Source organism: Psittacula echo (assembly GCF_963264785.1).
Source record: "Psittacula echo genome assembly, chromosome: 7".
Taxonomy (NCBI): Eukaryota; Metazoa; Chordata; class Aves; order Psittaciformes; family Psittacidae; genus Psittacula; species Psittacula echo.
Window position 1 is genome coordinate 16,498,936 of NC_137740.1, and position 19,732 is coordinate 16,518,667.

General features: G+C 37.7%; 1 protein-coding gene across 1 annotated transcript; it reads left to right on the top strand.

Annotated features, from left to right (window-relative positions):
* Nucleotides 1-895: 895 nt before the first annotated feature.
* On the top strand, nt 896-17,317 carry SPATA1 (spermatogenesis associated 1; the record flags this gene model as incomplete). The annotated part of the gene is made up of 13 exons (XM_080622946.1): nt 896-931; nt 1,848-1,954; nt 5,402-5,519; nt 7,609-7,662; nt 7,756-8,080; nt 8,192-8,443; nt 9,722-9,848; nt 9,982-10,042; nt 10,634-10,751; nt 11,715-11,840; nt 13,640-13,809; nt 16,286-16,384; nt 17,222-17,317. 13 exons carry the CDS (start codon nt 896-898, stop codon nt 17,315-17,317), a joined length of 1,689 nt encoding a protein of 562 aa, XP_080479072.1.
* Between the last annotated feature and the right edge of the window lie 2,415 nt (nt 17,318-19,732).

Consider the following 19,732-nt stretch of genomic DNA (forward strand, 5'->3'; position numbering starts at 1 on the left):
GTGTGGTGTACTTGTGAAGGGGCAAGTAAAGACCTTTGTAAGCAGGTGCTTTCTGCTGACACGAGGAAATCTTATTTCCACCTCATGGTGCCAGGGCGAGACTTGGAAGGTTATCTGGAAGGTCTGGTCACATGCGCCCAAGAAAAGGTGAATTGGAAATAGCAGGAGTATGAGGGAGAGCTGTAAGATGATCAGGACAACAGTGAGGCATTCAGCAGGCTGAAAATCAGGCTGTTCGTAACCTCTGAGGTGTTGGAAGAGCCTCCAAAGTGAAGAAACTCATAAAAAGGTTAAGGCAGAACCATGGTTTATAGTTTATGGAAGGATTTTTCTGGCATGGCCACCCAAAGAGTCAGGTTTGCATGGAATAGTGTGTTTGGCCAGCACAATATGCTGTGCATGTGGCTTGGCTGCAGTTCACAATCATTGTCCCTTTATGAGAGATAAACCCAGACCTGGCAAGAATCCCATTTTGTGGAGGTTTAGGTCTGTGTCTTTAGGAAAGCAGTACAATGTGTAGAAAACTATATGCAATCAAAGAGTCTTTATGAAAGGGGAGAAAAGGGTAAGAGAAAACACCCCAGCGCAGATCTCTGGGAGCTGCACGGCTGTGATTAGCAATTCCCCTGGTTACTTAGGTGATACTCATTGCGTAGAAGGTGTGGTAGAGTCTTGTTTGTCTGCAGTTAGCTGGAACTTTCTGTTTCAGCACAGAAACTACTTTCCCATTTTCATAAATTGAAAGAAGAACAGTAAGTGAAAATAAAGGATATTAATGGAGTAACTGCTCTTGTAACATCGTTAATCATGAAATTCATTCTTAAAGAATGTTTAAATCAAAAAGAAAATTATAAAGCCCACCTGTCATTTGCTGTGATCAAGTACAGGGAGCAACATGTCGTTCAGTCAAAGGAGACCTCAAACATCCCAGGTGAGAGTTTTTGTACTTTTCCATGAACTGTTTTTTGATTTCACATTTAAAAATATAAAATATTACAAGGAGTGACACTGCACCATTTCTAGGAGACCTGAGAAGGAAAAAAAAAGTGCCTTTAACGTAGCATATATAGAAAGTATTGTTTTCTAGTACATTTAGTAGCATTTTCAAATTTCGTAGTTAAGTTTAATAACACAACAATTGCTGGAATATGTAATACAGCTTATTTACATGGCTTCCAGTTATGGGAAATGTTTCATCCTTATCAATACCATCTAATTTTCAGTAAAAATATCAAGATCTGGACATTAACAGTCCCACAACTGCCACAGGTTTGAATGCAGTCTAAGTGAACTCTGTTCAGAGTGTGCTTAGTTACTGTTTTTGCAGCCATTACCAGGAGCATTTCTGTGCTTCCAAGGTAACTAATACTATGAAGAACTGCCAGAAATATTTTGGATTCTTTTTCTTCTGGCAAGGTCAAGTTGTGGTGCTGTTTGGATCCAGCTTTCAGGACTTTGCATTATTTATGAGAAGAACAAAGGCAGAATTTCAGCTGAAGTATTTATGTAACCAGGACACGCTTCAGAGTATCGAGTGGTTTTGGTAAGCTCTGTCCATTGCCGTCACAGGGACATACAGCAGTAGCACAGACTCTCTTTTCTCTGATTTCCAGTGTTGAGCATTTCTAATGTGACTTAGTTTGATGTTGTCAGCTATCATTCAGTCACAAACAGCTCTACTCATTGCTGTTCTCACTATTTAGTCATCACTGTGAGATGGATGCTTACTCTTCTAGTCCGTCAAAGAAACCATTCCTGCCTTGAGAATTTGAAAGTCCACCTAAGCAAAATAAGGCAAAATAAGAGGGTAATATATCTACAGTTATGATTATATGTTCTTTATTTAGTTGGTGGAGTTCCATGTTTTTTATGTCCCAGAAGAAGTGTGGAACTTCAAGCTGAATACAGTTCCTGTAGCTCTTACTAGCAAATTCATCTCAGCCGGATTTATAAGGTGGGTATAGTCTTAGGCTTCGTGTACATGGTAGGTCCTTTACATTGTCCTTTAAAAATTTAGTTGAGCTGTTGCTCTGTGAAGCACAATTACATCTGTCAGAAGAGACTTGTTCTTTAATAATTTCTGGAGGGTAAGTGATGCCTATGACTAGTGTTAGGTTTATTTGGATTTGTATCAGGCTTAGCTCCATTGCAGCCCTTGTTGTAAACCATTGAAATGGACTTCCAGAGCAGTGCTAGTATTTCTGCAGAATAATTTATGTTGTTAAATCACAGTCTTACATCCTTGCTGTCTACTTGAGCCCGCTTATCAAAGTCTTGAGTTCTTTTTGGGTATGCACCAGCCTGAAGACAGAGTGGCTTGATGAAGATAGGATAGCCTGTTGGTTCCCAGGAACAGGGATATGATGATCTGAGCTCTCTCAGTCCAAATAAAAACCTTGAGCCGTGTTTCTCAAGGGGATGCATCACACCCCATACAACTACCAGCACATCTTCTTTCTTCTTCAGTAGTATTTCTGAAAGATTGCACACAACACCATGTGCCATGTGTGCTTTCAAGTAGCTGTTTAGAGGAATTAGTGAAAGAATACCCCATGTCCTAGGCCCAAACCTGGCAGAAAGAGCTGCAGTTGTAATCTTTCACAGCTGTGAAAGTTTGTTTTGTACCCCTAAACACTTTACTCACAAATTCTGTGTGTATCTAGAGTGGTAAGAAGTTGTAGAAAAATCAAATAATGTAAAGATGAGTATTGAAGCGGAGCTTTTACATGCACCTGAGCAAAACCTGACAATTGAGCTTAAACTGCAGGGAATATAGGTTTTAACTACTTTAAATTAGGGTAGCGTTGTCCACTTAATACACTGTGTAGCTGAAAAGATTGACAGCAGTCAGGTTATGAGCATGTAGGGCAGAATGTATTCATTCTCATAGCTTCTTTTGTTGAAAGGCTGCTCAAAACCAGAGGAAATAAGTGTATCTGTTTTGTTTGCTGTTCTGCTCTCCAGCAGAGGTGCAAAATGCCTACAGCTGGAGTAGTAACTTCAGATCATTTCATGTGATTGTGCATCTGTCACTGCTTTCTGTTCTCTAGTGTAAATTTATTTCCCTGAGGCTCAATTCTGAGGCATCAACTTAAATTAGGTGGGTTTATATCTGATGGGGTATTTGTTGCTTTCTAATGAGTTTTAAATAATTGCTAGTTAATTATTCTATGGATACTGTGCAATGCTGCAGTACATTGCATTAGCAATAACTAGCACCTGGCCAGTGTATCACTGTCTTTAAAAACAAAATTATTTTAAAAAGCTTACTATGGAGAGGGGGAGAGAACAGCCTTGCTGGTACAAATGCTGTTTGGACATTGTTGATAGCACTGTCCAGTCAGCTTGACAATCCTAGTATTCTCTGAGTCAGCTTAACAAGGGATTCCTAGGTCTAAGTACAGGCCACTTCCATTAACTATGAAATTAGAGGAAAGTATTAAGTGTGTAATTGTCTCTGGCCCTGAGCTTTTGTTCCCATGAACTTGATTTCTCAGCCTCTGTGATCTTTTATTTATTCCTCATTCCTCACCACAGAAGCCATATGTTTGCTGTTTCTAGATGAGATGGCTGCAATGAACTCTAGTTTGCATTATCTTTAAAGGAACACCCTGAAGCAAAGGACTAGTCTTCTCCTAGCCAGTGGCAGAGAGTAAGGAATACATCATAATATGCTCCTAGGAGTTGCACAGGCAAATAATCTGCAGATAAATTGCTGTCCTATATCTGAGGTTCTATGTACCTAGATAGTTTTCTCGCAGGGTACATTGTAGTTACTTAGATGTTTTCCCTGCTGTTTATAAAAACATACCATAAAGATTTCCATGCTGTTTTGGACAGGCATTATCAATGAAGGATGTGCAGTGATAGAATTTTCTCTGAAAGAGCTTGTATTTATTGGGTTTTGGAAGACCACTGAAGGAGTATGTCTTCTCTGAGATATCAGCTTGAAGAAAGGATAGTGCATGAGAGATGCTTGAATTACAGATCATGTGTGGTCTCACATAAGACCCTGGAAGGGTGTGTATTGAATTATGTAGCTATCACATATTTCTTTATACATTTGAAATAATTGACATTAGGGCTAATATCTGCAGCAAGTGTGGGCAAAAAATGTCTGAGGAACAAATAAACAGGAGCAGAGGGAGGCACCAAGCAGGGTGGCCTCAGTGTGTCCTCTCTGCAAGCTTTGTTCTCCTCTGCTGCATGCCTGTGCTACAAGGCAGATTTGTCACTCTGGGGAGATGCTCTAAGTCCAAGGTGTTTTAAATCATGCAAGGGAAGCACTGTAGCCCATTGAAGTACTGTGTTTATGATATGAACCTGGCGGTGGTTTTACATACATAGGGTGTGAAATGAAAGCAAATAGGTCTGTTTGAAAGTGGAAACAAACCCTAACAGGTTAAAGTTGAAGACCTAAGTTGAAGGGATGGCATGTTCTTGTCCATACTGTTTAGTGAGAATGGTATGTGCTATACCCCAAGCTATGTCTCTGCATTGCTTAAAGAGTGATAGCTGCCTGAGCCAAAATCATGCCTAGGTATTATACTAACAATCAGCATGGGTGATTAACAGTCTCAGGTCTGAATTTGTTCCCTAGTTTATGACAGGAGCAATTAGAATTTCTTCTGATATCCTAGAGAGCTTTTGCGTGCCTCTTGCACATTTGGTTTTATTCTGTGGAGCTTTTTATTCTACAGTGATTTTTATACTGAGCTCATTAATATTTGCGTGGTTTCCAGTAGTACATTAAATGATGCAATTCATATTTGCATCAGCTCTTTCATCCTCAAACTATGGTGGAAATGTTCACACTGCAGTGTTTGGTTTTGATTTAAAATGCATTTGCATGTACACATGCACACACCCAACTGTAAATTTGCATTGGAGAACACAAAATGAAAGAACTGTGCCTGCTACTTAAAGTGGACAGTAATGTAGTCTTCTCTAGCCCTTAGTGCTTGAAGGGGTATGTTCTACAGTCCTAGACTGGCCCCATGAAACATCATCACCTATATGGAAATGCATGATTGTAGTTTCTGATGTTTCTGTTACTCATCTGCAGATGAGCAAGAGCATTCTGAAGGAGTAGTTTTCAAATTTCAGCTATTTCCATATTATCCCTTTTTATGGGGTTCCTAAAATATGAATATTGCTAGTTAATGTCATGACAGCCTGTGTAATACAGTCTACCATAACCTGATATGATGTTCTGACTCTAGCACACCAAGACTCTCTGGCCTATATGTAGTTGGATAGTAGTCAGTTCTAGGACATAGTTCCCATTTTCGGTCATTCTGTCCATGCAAGCCAGTATGTGTATAGCATTATCTTCCCCGTCTTACTAACTAGCCATCATTATTTGATCTTACAGATGTATTAATGAATAACAACATTCTAGGGTATCTCCTCACATCACATTAAGAGTGCTACGGGAGAAGCTTGGAGAGTACCTGGATGGAGTTTCAGCTGCAGATAAATTCAGATTTTTAAAATGCATTGGGAAAAGACTAGCAGTGGTAAGTTACTACTTTTTTTTTTTCTTTCATGCTCTTTTGTTTTACAATGTCAACCACAGATTTCATTCCTGCAGATTAGATAAACAAAATACATAAAAAGGAGAAAACCTCAGGAGCACTGTTAGCATTTCTTTTTTTTAAACATGCTGGAGTGTAAGTTCGTGTAAGAACACATCTACTTCTCCAAATACAAAGGCGCAGCTGGACAGGTATATTAGAAACACTCTTTAAACCATCATATGTAATTAGTTGCCATCCAGTGAAAACATGTTAGTTTTGATAAGTCAGTGGATTAAATATGACAAATCTTGTTGCATTAAAAAAAAATCTGCTTAAGGTCATTATTACCAGTACATGTTTGGGAAGATGGCAGTTGAAGAATTTACAAGGGAAGCTGAGTAAGTCGGAGTTCCTCTAATGGTTCCTGCTGTGACCTGCCCAAAAGCCTTTAAAAGATGAGTTTCTGGATGTACATGTGTTCCAGTAATTAGTCCAGTAATACAGCCTGAGATGCATGTAATCAAACCCCTAAATTTCTGAATTGTAGCTATTCCTCACGTTGATTCTCTGTATATTTATACCTTACAAACTATAGCAAAAGATTAAATACCCTTGAAAATCAGTCCAACTGAAAGTTTGTTCTTGTAACACACAAAGACTTAAGTCATGTATGCAAGTATAGAATACTTTTTTCTCTTCTCATTTCACCTGTCTCTCATGGACCTGTAAATTAATTACAAGCTAGAAATTCGGTGTCATTCTTTTAGTTACCACTAAAATTACTCACACAGAAGACTAGATAGATATTAAGTAATATGCAAAAAATAGGTGGGAAAAACATAAGGGAAAACTTAAAGACTGGGACACAATCTGAATCTGAAAATGTGCATATGTCTTCAAAGAATTCAGGTCTTTTAAACTGGATGACCATAAGTAAGATGGTGTATTTTCTTTCCCACTGATAGTTCTGAGATAAATGGAGAATTTTTCCAGCTTCTTTTAGAATGTCAGCAAATTAATAAAATATTTTACTTTAATAGAGAATTAAAGATATTGGTAGATACAAGTGAAGATTTTTAGTGATGAATTAGACATAATTTTAAGTTGGTGTATTTACTGTTGCTTGATGTTTAACATTATAACAAAGTGGAAAGCAATAAACCAGCTAACTGGTTTATTTGTTATTTAGGGTCATGGTAACCTCATTGAATCATATCTCCATGATCAAATATTTGTTGACTGGTTTCTTACCCCCCAGTCTTCTGTTTCACAACAGTAACAATGTAAGCAATACTAAGAGCTGTACCCAACTTGCAAGTAAGGGTCTTTAAGTGAAAAAGAATTGTAAACCAACATCATGTTCATTTGCTCTTATTTTTCTTTCATATAGCCCATGTCTCTAATAGTGGCATTGCCTGGCCATTACTGAGAATAAAATTAGGCACCATAGTTAGTTCAATTTCATTATTTAAATGTAAGCACAGATTTTATTTATTGGCTGGTTTTTTTAATATTTTTTTTTTTTTTTTTTTTTTTTTTAGCTCACCTTATAAATTTACATTGATTATCTTAGACTTTGTTTTTAGGATACTGTTGAAATCTGAAAGGGTGTTTCTATCATATGAAGAGTATAAATAGATAGTATAGATATTTTTTTCTACATACATTACATATTTTGCAGTATTGTATTAGGTGAATACAGAAAATTATGTGAGTCAGCATTTCTAGTCAGATTCATCTTGAAGCAACTACTGGTAAAGAAAGTCAAAGACTTTCTTCTGCTGTGACTGTTGGATCAAGTTCCTTGAACCATAAGAGAAAGTGCAAAATATATTCAGTACATCCATGTACTCATGTGGGTCTGAGATTTTGAAAACCAGACAAAATAAAGTTTCAGTACTATGTCAGAAAATACAATAGTAGTCTGTGTTCTTTCTTCCCCATGAGGCCATTACAGAAGATAAATAGTGCTGGTTCTGAAAAAACGTAGTATGTAAAGAGGATGATAGAATAAACAACTTAAGTGATATGCAACATTGTTGATAAAGAAGTATTTTATTGGTTACACTTCCATACTTTACCTTCCAAGGTGAAAGCAAAACAAGAAGCAGAACTGGAACTGAAGTTGTTTGCTCCACCTTATGTACGTATTGAATGGCTTTTAAGGTATCATTTTCAGAAACTTTTTACATTGTACATTTCATCTCATGTCTGATGAATATACTGCATATTTTAGGCACTTTATCCTGAATTATATTTATTACCTGAAGTGGAATACTTTGAAGGTCCATTATCAGCATCAGCTCAACAGAGACATCATTTTAATGCAGAAGCTAATAGGCTTAATCATAAATCAGGATTATGCAGTCTTCCTCAACAAAAACTTGAAACAAGCAAACAATTTTTAGAAAGCATACAAAGCAGTCATCAGCTAGAAAATAAAGAAGTGCTTGGTCCTGTGGAATGGGGTGAGAAAGAACCTGTTCCAGTTTTGCACACAAATAATAAGCAAGACCATAACAACAGGATTCAAGAAAATCATATACTGCTTAGAGAAGAAGGTAAGTTTAACCAATGTAGTGAAGGAGGACGATGAAGGAGAAGAATAAATATTATGGTTAACATTTAAAATAAAATAACATTTCTGTTTTCTATTATCAATTATTATGCAGATCAAAATGGATCCGATGGATTTCTCATCACACCAAATCAGTCAGATCCTGCAGATGATTTGGAGTCTGGAAAAAGTGATACGGTAGTACAGACCTCTCAGCAAAATCATCTTAGCCAAGATCGAAAAGAGCATAACACTCCTAAGTGGAATGATGAAGCCAAAGGAAGCACTCTTATTCTTCATGTAAACCACAGTGATGAACAAGGCCAGAATAATCAAACACCCCAAAATCACATCAAGTACCAAAAGGGTACAACTGTTTATGGTCATTCTTCTGCTAAAACATCTGTTTAGAAAGTTGGCAGCGTAAAGCTTAGTTTTAAGAAATCTATAATTAAAGCATGGGTTGCAATATTGCTATCAGAACAATATTCTGATTTTTAAAATAATAATAATAATAATGTCTTTCAAAGAGTTATAGTTTTAAATTGGATAAGTCATAGAATCATAGAGTAGTCGGGTTGGAAAGGACCTTAAGATCATCAAGTTCCAACCCCCCTGCCACGAGCAGGGACACCTCCCACTAAACCATGTCACCCAAGGCTCTGTCCAGTCTGGCCTTGAACACCGCCAGGGATGGAGCATTCACAACTTCCCTGGGCAACCCATTCCAGTGCCTCACCACCCTTACAGTAAAGAACTTCTTCTTTACATCCAATCTAAACTTCCTCTGTTTAAGTTTTAACCCATTACCCCTTGTCCTGTCACTACAGTCCTTCTTTATCACTGTGTATTGATATAGGGAAACACCACTATAATTGATACATTTGTCTAATTATATTAATATAATAAGTAACATAATAATATTACTTAAATGACTTATTCTTTGAGATGTGTGTGAAGAGTTTATTAGAAAAGGTTTTTATGGATGAATTGTCAGTAATTTCAGTTTCCAGTCATAACCTGTTAAAAACAGCTCTATCCCTTCATCATCACATTAACTCACATTATGTATGAGACTGCTTAATACACAAATCTATATATGTAAAGGTGTAACTGAAAAGTTTTCCATAACTTCATTTTGAATGATGAAGGATATAGGATTTTGTAGTAGTAAAGTCTGTCAGCAATTTTATTTTGAAATACTTATTGTATATATTTTAAAGCAAAAACCATTTATTCATTAACATTTAAATTGAAAACATTTTGCTCTCCCTTTCTATGCTGGCTCCAGTCTATAGGGGATCTTCAGTCTCTAAAACGCAGAAAGCATTAGATAAGGAATTAGTGTAGGGAAGGTGAAATAACTGAGTGGTTTCCTTATCTGTCATAATGTTTCTTGTACTGGTTACCACAACTAATTAGATACAATTCTCCAAACAAAACCACCTTGATTTTTATTTTTTTTTTTTTCTTCTATTTCTTCTTCTGTTATTCACCCATTTCCAAACCCCAGAGATAACATTATTTATTGGATCAATTCACTGAATTTGTAATACAGGTTGGAAAGCCCAGGCATTGACAGTCAAAACATCTTGAATTTTATGAGTGTAATCTATATATTTTGATCATCACTATCCTGTCACAGAACTAACAAACACGGATAATAATGACTACTTAAAAGATACCAAACTAAGAAAAGACAGAACACAGGATGCTGGAATTCTTAAAATAATGGAAGACCAAGCCACAGAATATGCATGCAGAAAACAAAGGTTAGTAAATTATGATTCTGCTGAAACATTGGATAATATTAATTCATAACCAGACTTCAGATAAATGAAGGAAAATGGGGTGGGGCGGAATTAATTACACAAATTTTCACTTGCTGCTTTGATTTAATTTTAGCTTGTTGCAGTACAGAACTAGCAAGTCTATAGCTGATCCTGGTGAAAAACTGGATAGTCAGGTATGTTTTTCAAGGTAACATATTCTTAGTAATACTGAGCAATAAACATAGTCCTCCACCTAGACATATTTTATAAGAGAGGCAACTCACTGGAAATATTAAATTCTCAAATATAGATTTGAGAGTAATTGAGAAAAGTCAATTCATGCACTGCTACTTTTTGGTAAAGAAAAATCAGCTATATCTCTCAACAATGAAATCATCAGAAGTTATATCTCTAGTCATAATTTAACAGGAACTACATATACAATAACTATCTCTGTCTTATTAATGTTAGCTTGTTATTCCTGGTCTTGCACGGGAGTGTCAATGACTTGTGGTGTTGTGGACATAGACAGGAGCAATTGGCCATAGTCTATGTTTTTGTCTGCATGTTCTCTGTGATGCAAGTGTTCAGTGTTCTGGTTTTATTTGCGGAGGTCCATCTGTTTGTAATTTAGTAATCATTTGTTCTGGTAACAGAATAAAAAAGCTTATATGCAGAATTCAAATTCATCCCTCAGGCTCAGTCAGACCACTTTCAGAGCATATGTCTAATGGAGCTACTCAGGATTATGGTTATGTACTTACAGTTGTGTCTTTTGACTCTAGGCTGGTAAAAACAAGCTAAATCCTCTTAGTTGTCCAAAAGAATATATTTCACCTCCTAATCTACCTTTCCTGCCATTTTCTGTAAATCCAGATCAAGTTCCTGCAATTCAGACAGCAAGTGAGTATATGATTCCAAGAAATTGCATGGAGTGAAGACAGGATGAGAGAATTGTGGTTGTTCAGCCTAAAGAAGAGAAGGCTCCAGGGAAACCCTTATAGCAGCCTTTCAGTAACTAAAGGGGCTGACAAGAAAGCTGAAGAGAGACTTTTTACAAGGGCACATAGTAATAGGACAAGGGGGAATGGCTTTAAACTGATACAAGGTAGATTTATGTTAGCTATTAGGAAGAAATTCTTCCCTGTGAGGGTGGTGAGGCACTGGCACAGGTTGCCCAGAGAAGCTGTGGTTGCTCCACCCCTGGCAGTGTTCAAGGCCAGGTTGGACAGGGCTTGGAGCAACCTGGTCTAGTGGAAGGTGTCCCTGCCCATGGCAGGGGGTTGGAACTGGATGAGCTTTAAGGTCCCTTCCAACCCAAACTGTTCTATGATTCTATAACAATCAAGACTGAATAGTTAATGAAGACAGAAATACCTGGTTTGTGAGAGAATTTGGACATTCATTCATTCACAGTATTGTTATAAATTTTAGTTTGTGGTGGGAAAGTTCCAGCCATTTTGGGCTGTTCATAAAGCATGGCAGGTTCCCAGCACCAGAAAACCCAGTTTGTGGACTTGGGGATGAAAGGAGAAAAGTGGGGAGATCAAATGAAATACTGCTCACTTAAGTGAGAATGTAGCGAAGAAAACCAATAGCAGTATTGCTGAGGATCCTCTGCTGTGGTGGTGAAGTAGGAGGATAGTGAGAAGGTAAGTTACTGACCTGTTGTGACTAGTGGAAGTCTGTTCTGCCTATGACCACCTGGAGTTTAAGGCAAGATTTCACTACAGTTTCTATCACAACATATTTTGAGCAGATAATAGTCTTTTGGAGGCTTTTTTTGGCTTCATATGGTTATGATTGGTGCATTACAAAAATCTTGATTGAGAGTATCCTGGTGCTTACTAAATATAATATCTTTAGAAAACAAGATGGTAGAACAATTGCAACAAATGAAGAAAGACAGAATGCACATGGAAAAAAATAGAGAAGAACTGATCAGAAAAGTTAAAGGGCTACTGGAACAACATAAGCTGAAAAGATACCACGGTACGCTTTTAATTTATTTTGTAATTTGGAATGATAGAGAAATGACACTGAAACCAATATGAAAATACTTGTCTCCTTATCAGTGAGCTTAATTGCAGACAGAGCAGTTTGCTAACCAATAGCTCCAACAAGGCTCACTTGTGTAACAGCATGTTGAAAAGATTGAAGGTTGCAATGTTTCCTTCCACTTTTAGTCTTATAATCCTAAAAATATCCTGCTTTTCATCCCAGGTCATACAGTGCCCGGAAAGCTGCTGCAGGCCATTTCACTCTTTGAGGCCCAGGGCAGCTGACATATTCTAAACCTGCCTGTAGCTGGTGCTTACAGAGGTTTTTACTGTGCTGATAGAGCTTCTAGTTAAATGGCCAGCATAATACTTTTTGTTCCTCCTACCTCATAGTATTCAGCTTATGGCATGGAAGTTACAAGCCTGTCGTGACAAGCTTGACAAACCTTGGGTTTTTTTATGAGTCAAAATCTCATTTAAATCCCACCCAAATTTTCTTTGTAAAATCATTTTCAAGTTCATACTTAAGCTATCCTCCCTAAGTCACATTCCAGTTAATCAGAGATGAGGTTTAGTCACTTGGATGTTTGAGAGCATTCTCTTTATATTCAAGTACAGTTAAATCACTAGGAGTCTCAACTATTATTTGTAGCTTTGTTGAAAGGAGAAGACAAGACAATTCTTCCAGTTATCCTCTAAGCGCATGGTTTTACACTGCACTCTCCAGCATGTTGAGGTTGAAAAAAAAACATAATAAAAACCTGAGTACTTGAAGCAGTGAATCTGTAGTAGCATGGAGCTGCAACGCAAGCTAATTTACCCCGTTGAGATAAGCCCTAAATTGCTCCTGTGTTGACTTAAATTATGTTATACAGTTAGGTAAAATAAAGGTTATTTCACATGCATTCAAACAGCTTCTGCAGGTTAAGAAGTGTCTCTACCTCTGAAGTATTTTTATCAGACCTGTAGAGTTTCATAAGTAAGTGCATTTGCAAATATGCCCCTTCCCAAGGTATGAAGGGAAGGGCATGTTCTGTAGGAGCAGCTGTCTTGTCTATATTTAATACCCTCCTAGGGCTGACATGCTCAGTTACATACTGTATAGTCCTCCAGGAGCTGGGTTCTTTCAGGTAAGTTTCTGAGCAGCAGCTGTCCTGATTTCCTAAACTACGTCTTGAAAGAAGGAATCATTTAAGACACTGCAGACTAGTAGATGTATGTGGCTGTAAGACTGCCACACTACATACAGGGGAAATTGTGTGCTAGCTGTAGACAGCACATTATCAACATAGGAGGAATCATAGTTAAGTGTACAGGTAAATAACTGTTTCCCATAATCTTGGGGCTTTTGTACTGTTCAAACTCTCTGGCCCTGCATAGCTCAAATTTTGTGTAAGTCTACAGTGCTAAATATCCCACTACAGTAAAGGCATGAACTTCAGGCTGTGGTGGGCATCAAGTCCTCACAGGTCAGGAGCACCTACTGTGCAGCTGAAACCTGCAGAACACCCAAGCTGAATGAAATTTTGGGGTTGGACCTTGTGTGGTATCTTGGTGGACAGAGAGCCTTTTGTTGCAGGTGATTGTGTGGGAAAGTCAGTTACATTTACAGTGAATGTAATTTCAACAAAGATTTTTCATTAAATGCTTTTTTAAAAAGAAACCTACTGCCATCTTTTCATATGTGCATTGGCCAACTGCATCTTTTTAGATCAGTTGGTCATTACTGTCTTCAGCAAACCTTATGATAAGATGAACAAGAGCAAACAGTATTACTGTTTTCCTGTGTAGCTCGTGAGGAATGGAAAAAGAATTACTTTGAAACTAAGAAAGCTACGGTTCCCCTGGAGGATGCTTTAAACAAACTGCAGCAAGATTTAGAGCTTTACCACCAGAAATTACTCTTGCAACTGGAAGCCAGAGATAGCCGAAAACAACCAAATAATATGACAAACTCCAAGGTATTTGCTTGTATTATTTTAATCTCTCTTTTTACATAGCCTGTTTGGTTTTTTTTCTATAAAGTAAGAAATTAATCACCAAACAATGAGTTGTAAACTAGCTTTAACAGACAAATATAGAATATATAGAATTCCTTCAGCTCACACTTCTTTTTAAGAAGTTCTTGAGTCTGAGCATTTGATTCTTTATGCTTTGTGCTTCCACAATACCTTCTTGTAACTAAATGCCCTTTCATTCAGTATGATTAATAAATTGTTCGGTTCTATATTGTTTTCATCCCAAATTTCACCTACAGAGGTAGTGAATTCTGTTTGGGAGGACAATGTGTGTCTGAGGCTTTCAGGGTGGCTGCACCTGAACTATTGTGCAACCGAGTCTCACATCATCTTATCGGTGCCAAATCACAGGATGTTCAGAGAGGAATTAAAAAAAGGGGGGAAACACACCACAACAGTTGTATCTGTAAATTTTCTAAATGTGTTAATGAAATCAAGTCTGTTGGCAAATCTGAAGCTAGACTAGGAAAAACCAGTGTCCCTTTCTTGTATCTGAAAAGTGGGAGAATGTATATACAGTCTAAGACTGTATATTATATACAAATGTGTATTATTTGACCTATGTGTCATGGTTTAAGCCCAGGCCATAAATTAGAACCATGCAGTCTACTTCCCCCCACCCTTTCTTCCCCCCACTCCTGGAGGGATGGGAAGGAGAATCGAAAGAATGCAACTCCCACGGGTTAAGATAAGAACAGTTTAGTAACTAAGGTATAACACAAATCACTACTGCTACCACCAATAATAATGATAGGAAATAACAAGGGAAGAGAATACAACCGCTCACCGACCGGTACCTCGCCCCCACCCCACCATGATCCAGCCCTTGCAGATAACTCTCAGTTACATCCCCGGGCATGATGTGCTGTGATATGGAATACCTCTTTGGCCAGTTTGGGTCAGGTGTCCTGTCCCTGCTTCCTCCTGGCTTCCCCTCTCCCTGGCAGAGCATGAGACTCACAAAGTCCTTGGTCAGGGTAAACATTCTGACCAGCAACTGAAAACACTGGCTTTATCAGTACTGTGCCAGGCGAAAAGTCAAAAACACAGCGCTGCACCAGCTACTAAGAAGGAGAAAAAATGACTGCTACTGCTAAACCAGGACACCTATGTTAATATAAATATCTAGAATAGAAAAATATTATTAGGGTTGGTATTACATTATATAATCAGCTATGGTCAGGTATTTTATTGCTCCTTTTGGGGGGAGATACCAGGGGGTTTTTTAGGTCTCTCTCTAGGCACAAAGAGTCCTTATGTGGAGGATATGCACAAGTTAACATGCCTACAGTGGTTATTTATTGGCTAGCACACAGAAGATAGATAGCGAGGATTTAATTAGCTATTAGGCTAGGCACAAGTATGCTTTCCACCCCTTGTAAGCTATGTGCTAGACAGGCAGGTGTCAGTCAGGTGGGAAGAGTTGGTCTCTTGGGAACAGATTCCACTGTTGCTGGTTTCACCTCTTCCACCAGCTTGGTCTTCACTGGTGACTCAACCCAACACTGAGGTGATTCCTCAGTAGCCCCCAGTTAGTCTGACAGCCTTGCCTGGTTTCCTGCTGCATGACAGTGTACCTTTCATGCTTTCTCCGTGGTCTGGGCTAGGGTTACACAGCTGTGCGGTGTCAGAGATGGGACTTGGACCCTTGCACGCAGGCAGCTACACCCCTGGGTGGGAAGAAGCTTACAGCAGGAGCTCAGAGATGAGAGGCTGCAGATACCACTTAATGATTCCTTGTATGGCAACTTTGATCGCATCATTTGCTTCAGCTGGCACTTTAATAGAATTTTTAATGGCTTGGAACATCAAGAGATTACCACATGCACATCCACACCCACCACTCAGTGTTACTGACATCAAGGGACCATGGCTGACTTAGACGTTCTGAGTATCAGAACCTACATTTGAAAACATGAATTTCAGTTTTACAGGTTAATTCAGTGATAGGCCCACCCACACCTACTGCTGAAATTATGTGCTGTATGACCTGGAGATCATCCGCACTAAACATTACATGAGTGTTGTAATCTCATCAATAAATGTACAGTGACAGAGTGATGCTAAGCCTGCGAAAGAAATTATTTGAAGTATGCCTTTTTATTATAAATGGGGAGTAGCCATAAAAGATAATTGCAAAACAGCGTGCTGTTACTCAGGAGAACTGATCTGGATCTTAACTTCCTAAAGCAAAAGGGAGTGGAAAAATCTCTGCACCCAGGTGAAGGGCTGACAGCAGAAGGGAGCTGCCCCCTCTTGGGAGAGCTGACTGCTTACAGACTAGAGACAGTCCAGTATGCTTTGACGACTGGAAGAGAAAGTAGGGGAGCTGGAATGAGTTTAGAGGGTTGTTTCTGAGTGGTGAAATGCACTAATGCTGTACTTTTACCTTTTATTATTTCTGTTCTTTTCAATATAGAATAACACAATCATCCAGATTACTACAGTGCAGCATGAACTCGATCTACTGAGGAGGAAGCTGGATGATACAAAAATGAAACTTGTAATAGAAATTAAGGTACTCTGCCTTTTAATTAAAACAGTCAAAATGTTACTATGTATAAAAAACCCCTTAGATCTTCCCAAACATTAAATGATTTCCTACAGAGTTTGTGTTTTATGTGTTAGCTTTATGGTGGTAGTTGCCATTGTAACTTTATCACTTGAGCCAAATTTCTCCAGAACACCAGGTTATTAAATGACTTTGAATGTCTAGCATTCAAGCAACTTAGACTTTCGAGTTACTGTGTAGGCTAAGTTTCACAGTCTTTCATAAAATTCCATTTCACTTAAGAGGTAACTGAAGGAACATATTGATGAGGCACTGGTCAGTAGTAGACTGTGGCTAAGAATAAAAAAGTAAAGTGGTATAAATGAATTATAATTAAAAAAGAGAATATATCTCAAAGCAGACAGCAGTCCTCTTCATCTGCTTTATTCCATACCAGTGCTGCCTACGGCTCCCTTTGGAAGGAAGATAATGGCATAGCCCTTCATACTGGACAGCTTTTCAGCTTTGAGTGCTTGAAATAGGAGGCTTCTACATCCCAGGAACTGCCCATGCCCCTGTTTACTGTGTAATGTAGGCTGGATGTACTCATTATGCCTCCTCCACTGTATAACAAAGAGAGGAAAGAACAATGAATTGCACAGTTGTCTCTTAAAACACTGCAGAAGAAAGTATTGCTAGAACTAGGCTACCTAATTAGAAATGTAAAATTTTAAGGATGAAAGATGTATCCTGTATTCAGCCATCCTGTATAAAATTCAGTCTTAGTTATATAAACCCATATGCATGTCAACTCCAAAAATTTCCTTAAATTGCAATTCCTTAAAACTACTGGTTCTTCTGCAGATGAGAAAGCAGGCAGCATCTGATTTACAAGTGCTGAGAGCGGAACTGACACAGAAGAAGATTCATTCAGCTTTAATTCGCCTGTCCAGAAAATGAGGAAATTAAGAGGCTGACGTAACTTTAACAGCCATAAAGTCTCCAGAAGCTCTGTAATGTTTATAGAAGATCAGAATTACAGAACATTTGCCTGTATGTTCTTGAAATTATCTTGTAAAAAGACACCAACTATATAAATGTTGTGGAATTTGTATACTAGGGTACTGAGGTACTGCAGCTCACTTTTTACATCTCACTTTTAATATAACATTAGTCAGCTACTTAAATATACAGTTTAACCTAGTAACATGTATAAACCAAAGTGATTTTAAAAGAGCCAATTAGTGAATTGTGTAACATCACACTGGTATGCTGATGTTCTTTCATTAACAAAATACCTACTAAGAAAATAAACCTATAATCTATAACCTCCTGTTCTTATTTTCAGGCATGCACATTACATTTTTGGAAAATGATTAAAATAAACTTCTGTAGAACTACAGCATCAGGAATCCTTTATTTAGCTATTTATTGAAGTACATTTTTGTCACTATAAGTATGCTTATCTATAAATTGCCATATTAAGTATGAACAAAATCTCAGATGATCTTACTTTATTTCATATCTAACCATTTTTGTTCCCTTTCTAATTAAGAAAGCTACATGGACATTAACCATCTTATGTAGTTAATAGAGGCAGCAAGCTATGTCTTGTACAAGCTATAATGATGATCGTGGTCCAATTTACAGTATTGCATATTCTGCTTTTCTTTAAACTCAAGCTCATGCATGGGCTTAGATAACAATTCTGTTTTTCTAGCTCTCATCTTTGCCCCTTTGCAGTACCTGATGTTATTATCTTAAGCAGAACAAATAATATGCTAGGAATTAATGTCACATAAAAGGCTGTATTTATTAGTGGAAGTGAAACACTAATGGGAAATCAGTAATAAACCAAGAAAATTATGCAACTCTCAAAAGGACTGATTTCAAACATCTTAGTCAAACCACCCTTTATCCAATTTATTTTCTTCAAGATAGGATTTGCCAAATATTTTAGTGGGAAAGTATTAAATCTCTAAAGTCATTTGGCCTTCAGGAATTTGTAGGTGAGATGATCCACTCCAGAAGACCTCTCAGTTTCAAAAGTATCTCTCTCTCACTATGTTAGCATATGAATATAAATAGTAATACAAATTTTGAAGTGTTTATATGTCAAGTAAACTTAACAGTTTCTCCTAACTAGTTCTAGCGGAGAGCCCTCTGATTTTCCATGGTGTTGCTTTTCCTTATATGAGAGCAGTACACTTCATGGTCTGCTTTCCATTATCAGTAATATCAACCAGTCAGACACTCATATGAAGTCTTCTGGTCTTCTTCTCAGTAGCCATTATGGTAATGCTGCTACTCTATGGTGTAAATATTTACCAAGGGGAAAAAGCTGAACCCAACCAACCAAAAAAAAACCCCAAACCAACCCACAACTGACGACATATATCTAATTAAATAAAATGTTTAATTAATGGAGTCAACTTAAGCAGGGCACTTTAATCTGCTTGTGAAAGAGTCCTGAGAAGCAGAGAAGCAGTGTGGGCTGTAAGCTGTGGAACAAGTAAAGCATAAACAGCCAATGCTGTTTACCAATCTTAGTGAAGAAAGCATTTTATTTAGCAAAAAAATCCTGTAAACACCAATCTTTCTACCACTACATATATTTTAAAAAGTTACCCAATTTCTCTAGGTTAATTATTTTAAGAAAAATATGAATTAGAAAGAAAATACATCTCATCTCAGAGGCAATACCGCACAAAAAAAGTAACAACAGGCTACTGAATGAAGTTTAAGGTGTGTGGAAATTAGCAGCTCATTAAATAGGCTTCTGAGTTCTAGTTTTCAGGAAGTAAAGAAGTTTGAAATGGAAGAAGACATCATATTCATATATCATATCCCTATTAATCCTCCTTCTTCATGATTAAGGTCCAAGATTTTTGGCTTTTGAAACTAAGGAATTTAGTGATACATAAACATGGTGAAACTGGAGTTTACTGAGCATTCTTTTCCAGCAACAAGCCTGATAGAAACCTTAATGGCAACTAATTCATGTTACATAATTTCTTCAGTCCATAAAATATTTTAATCTCTAGAAAAGTAACCAAGTACAAGTTTCACCACGCTGCATGTAAGCAACAGTCTGTGTCTCCAGTATTCTGAATTTAATCTGATCTGCGAGTGACTTACTTGTGTAAAATACAGGTTGGGGTGGGAAGTCAGAAAGCTGCACCATGCGACCCCAGAATGAATACTTGCTGCACCAGACAGCCTTAGCAAAGGATCTTTAGGAGACTGCCCCTGTAAATCCACCGCTTGGATTTACTTGTTAGCAGGTACACACTGGGTTCAAGCTTCAACCAACTTACAGTAGTTGTGAAAAATGAAAAAGATAAGCAGTCTTTAAAAAAAACACACTGCTAAAGC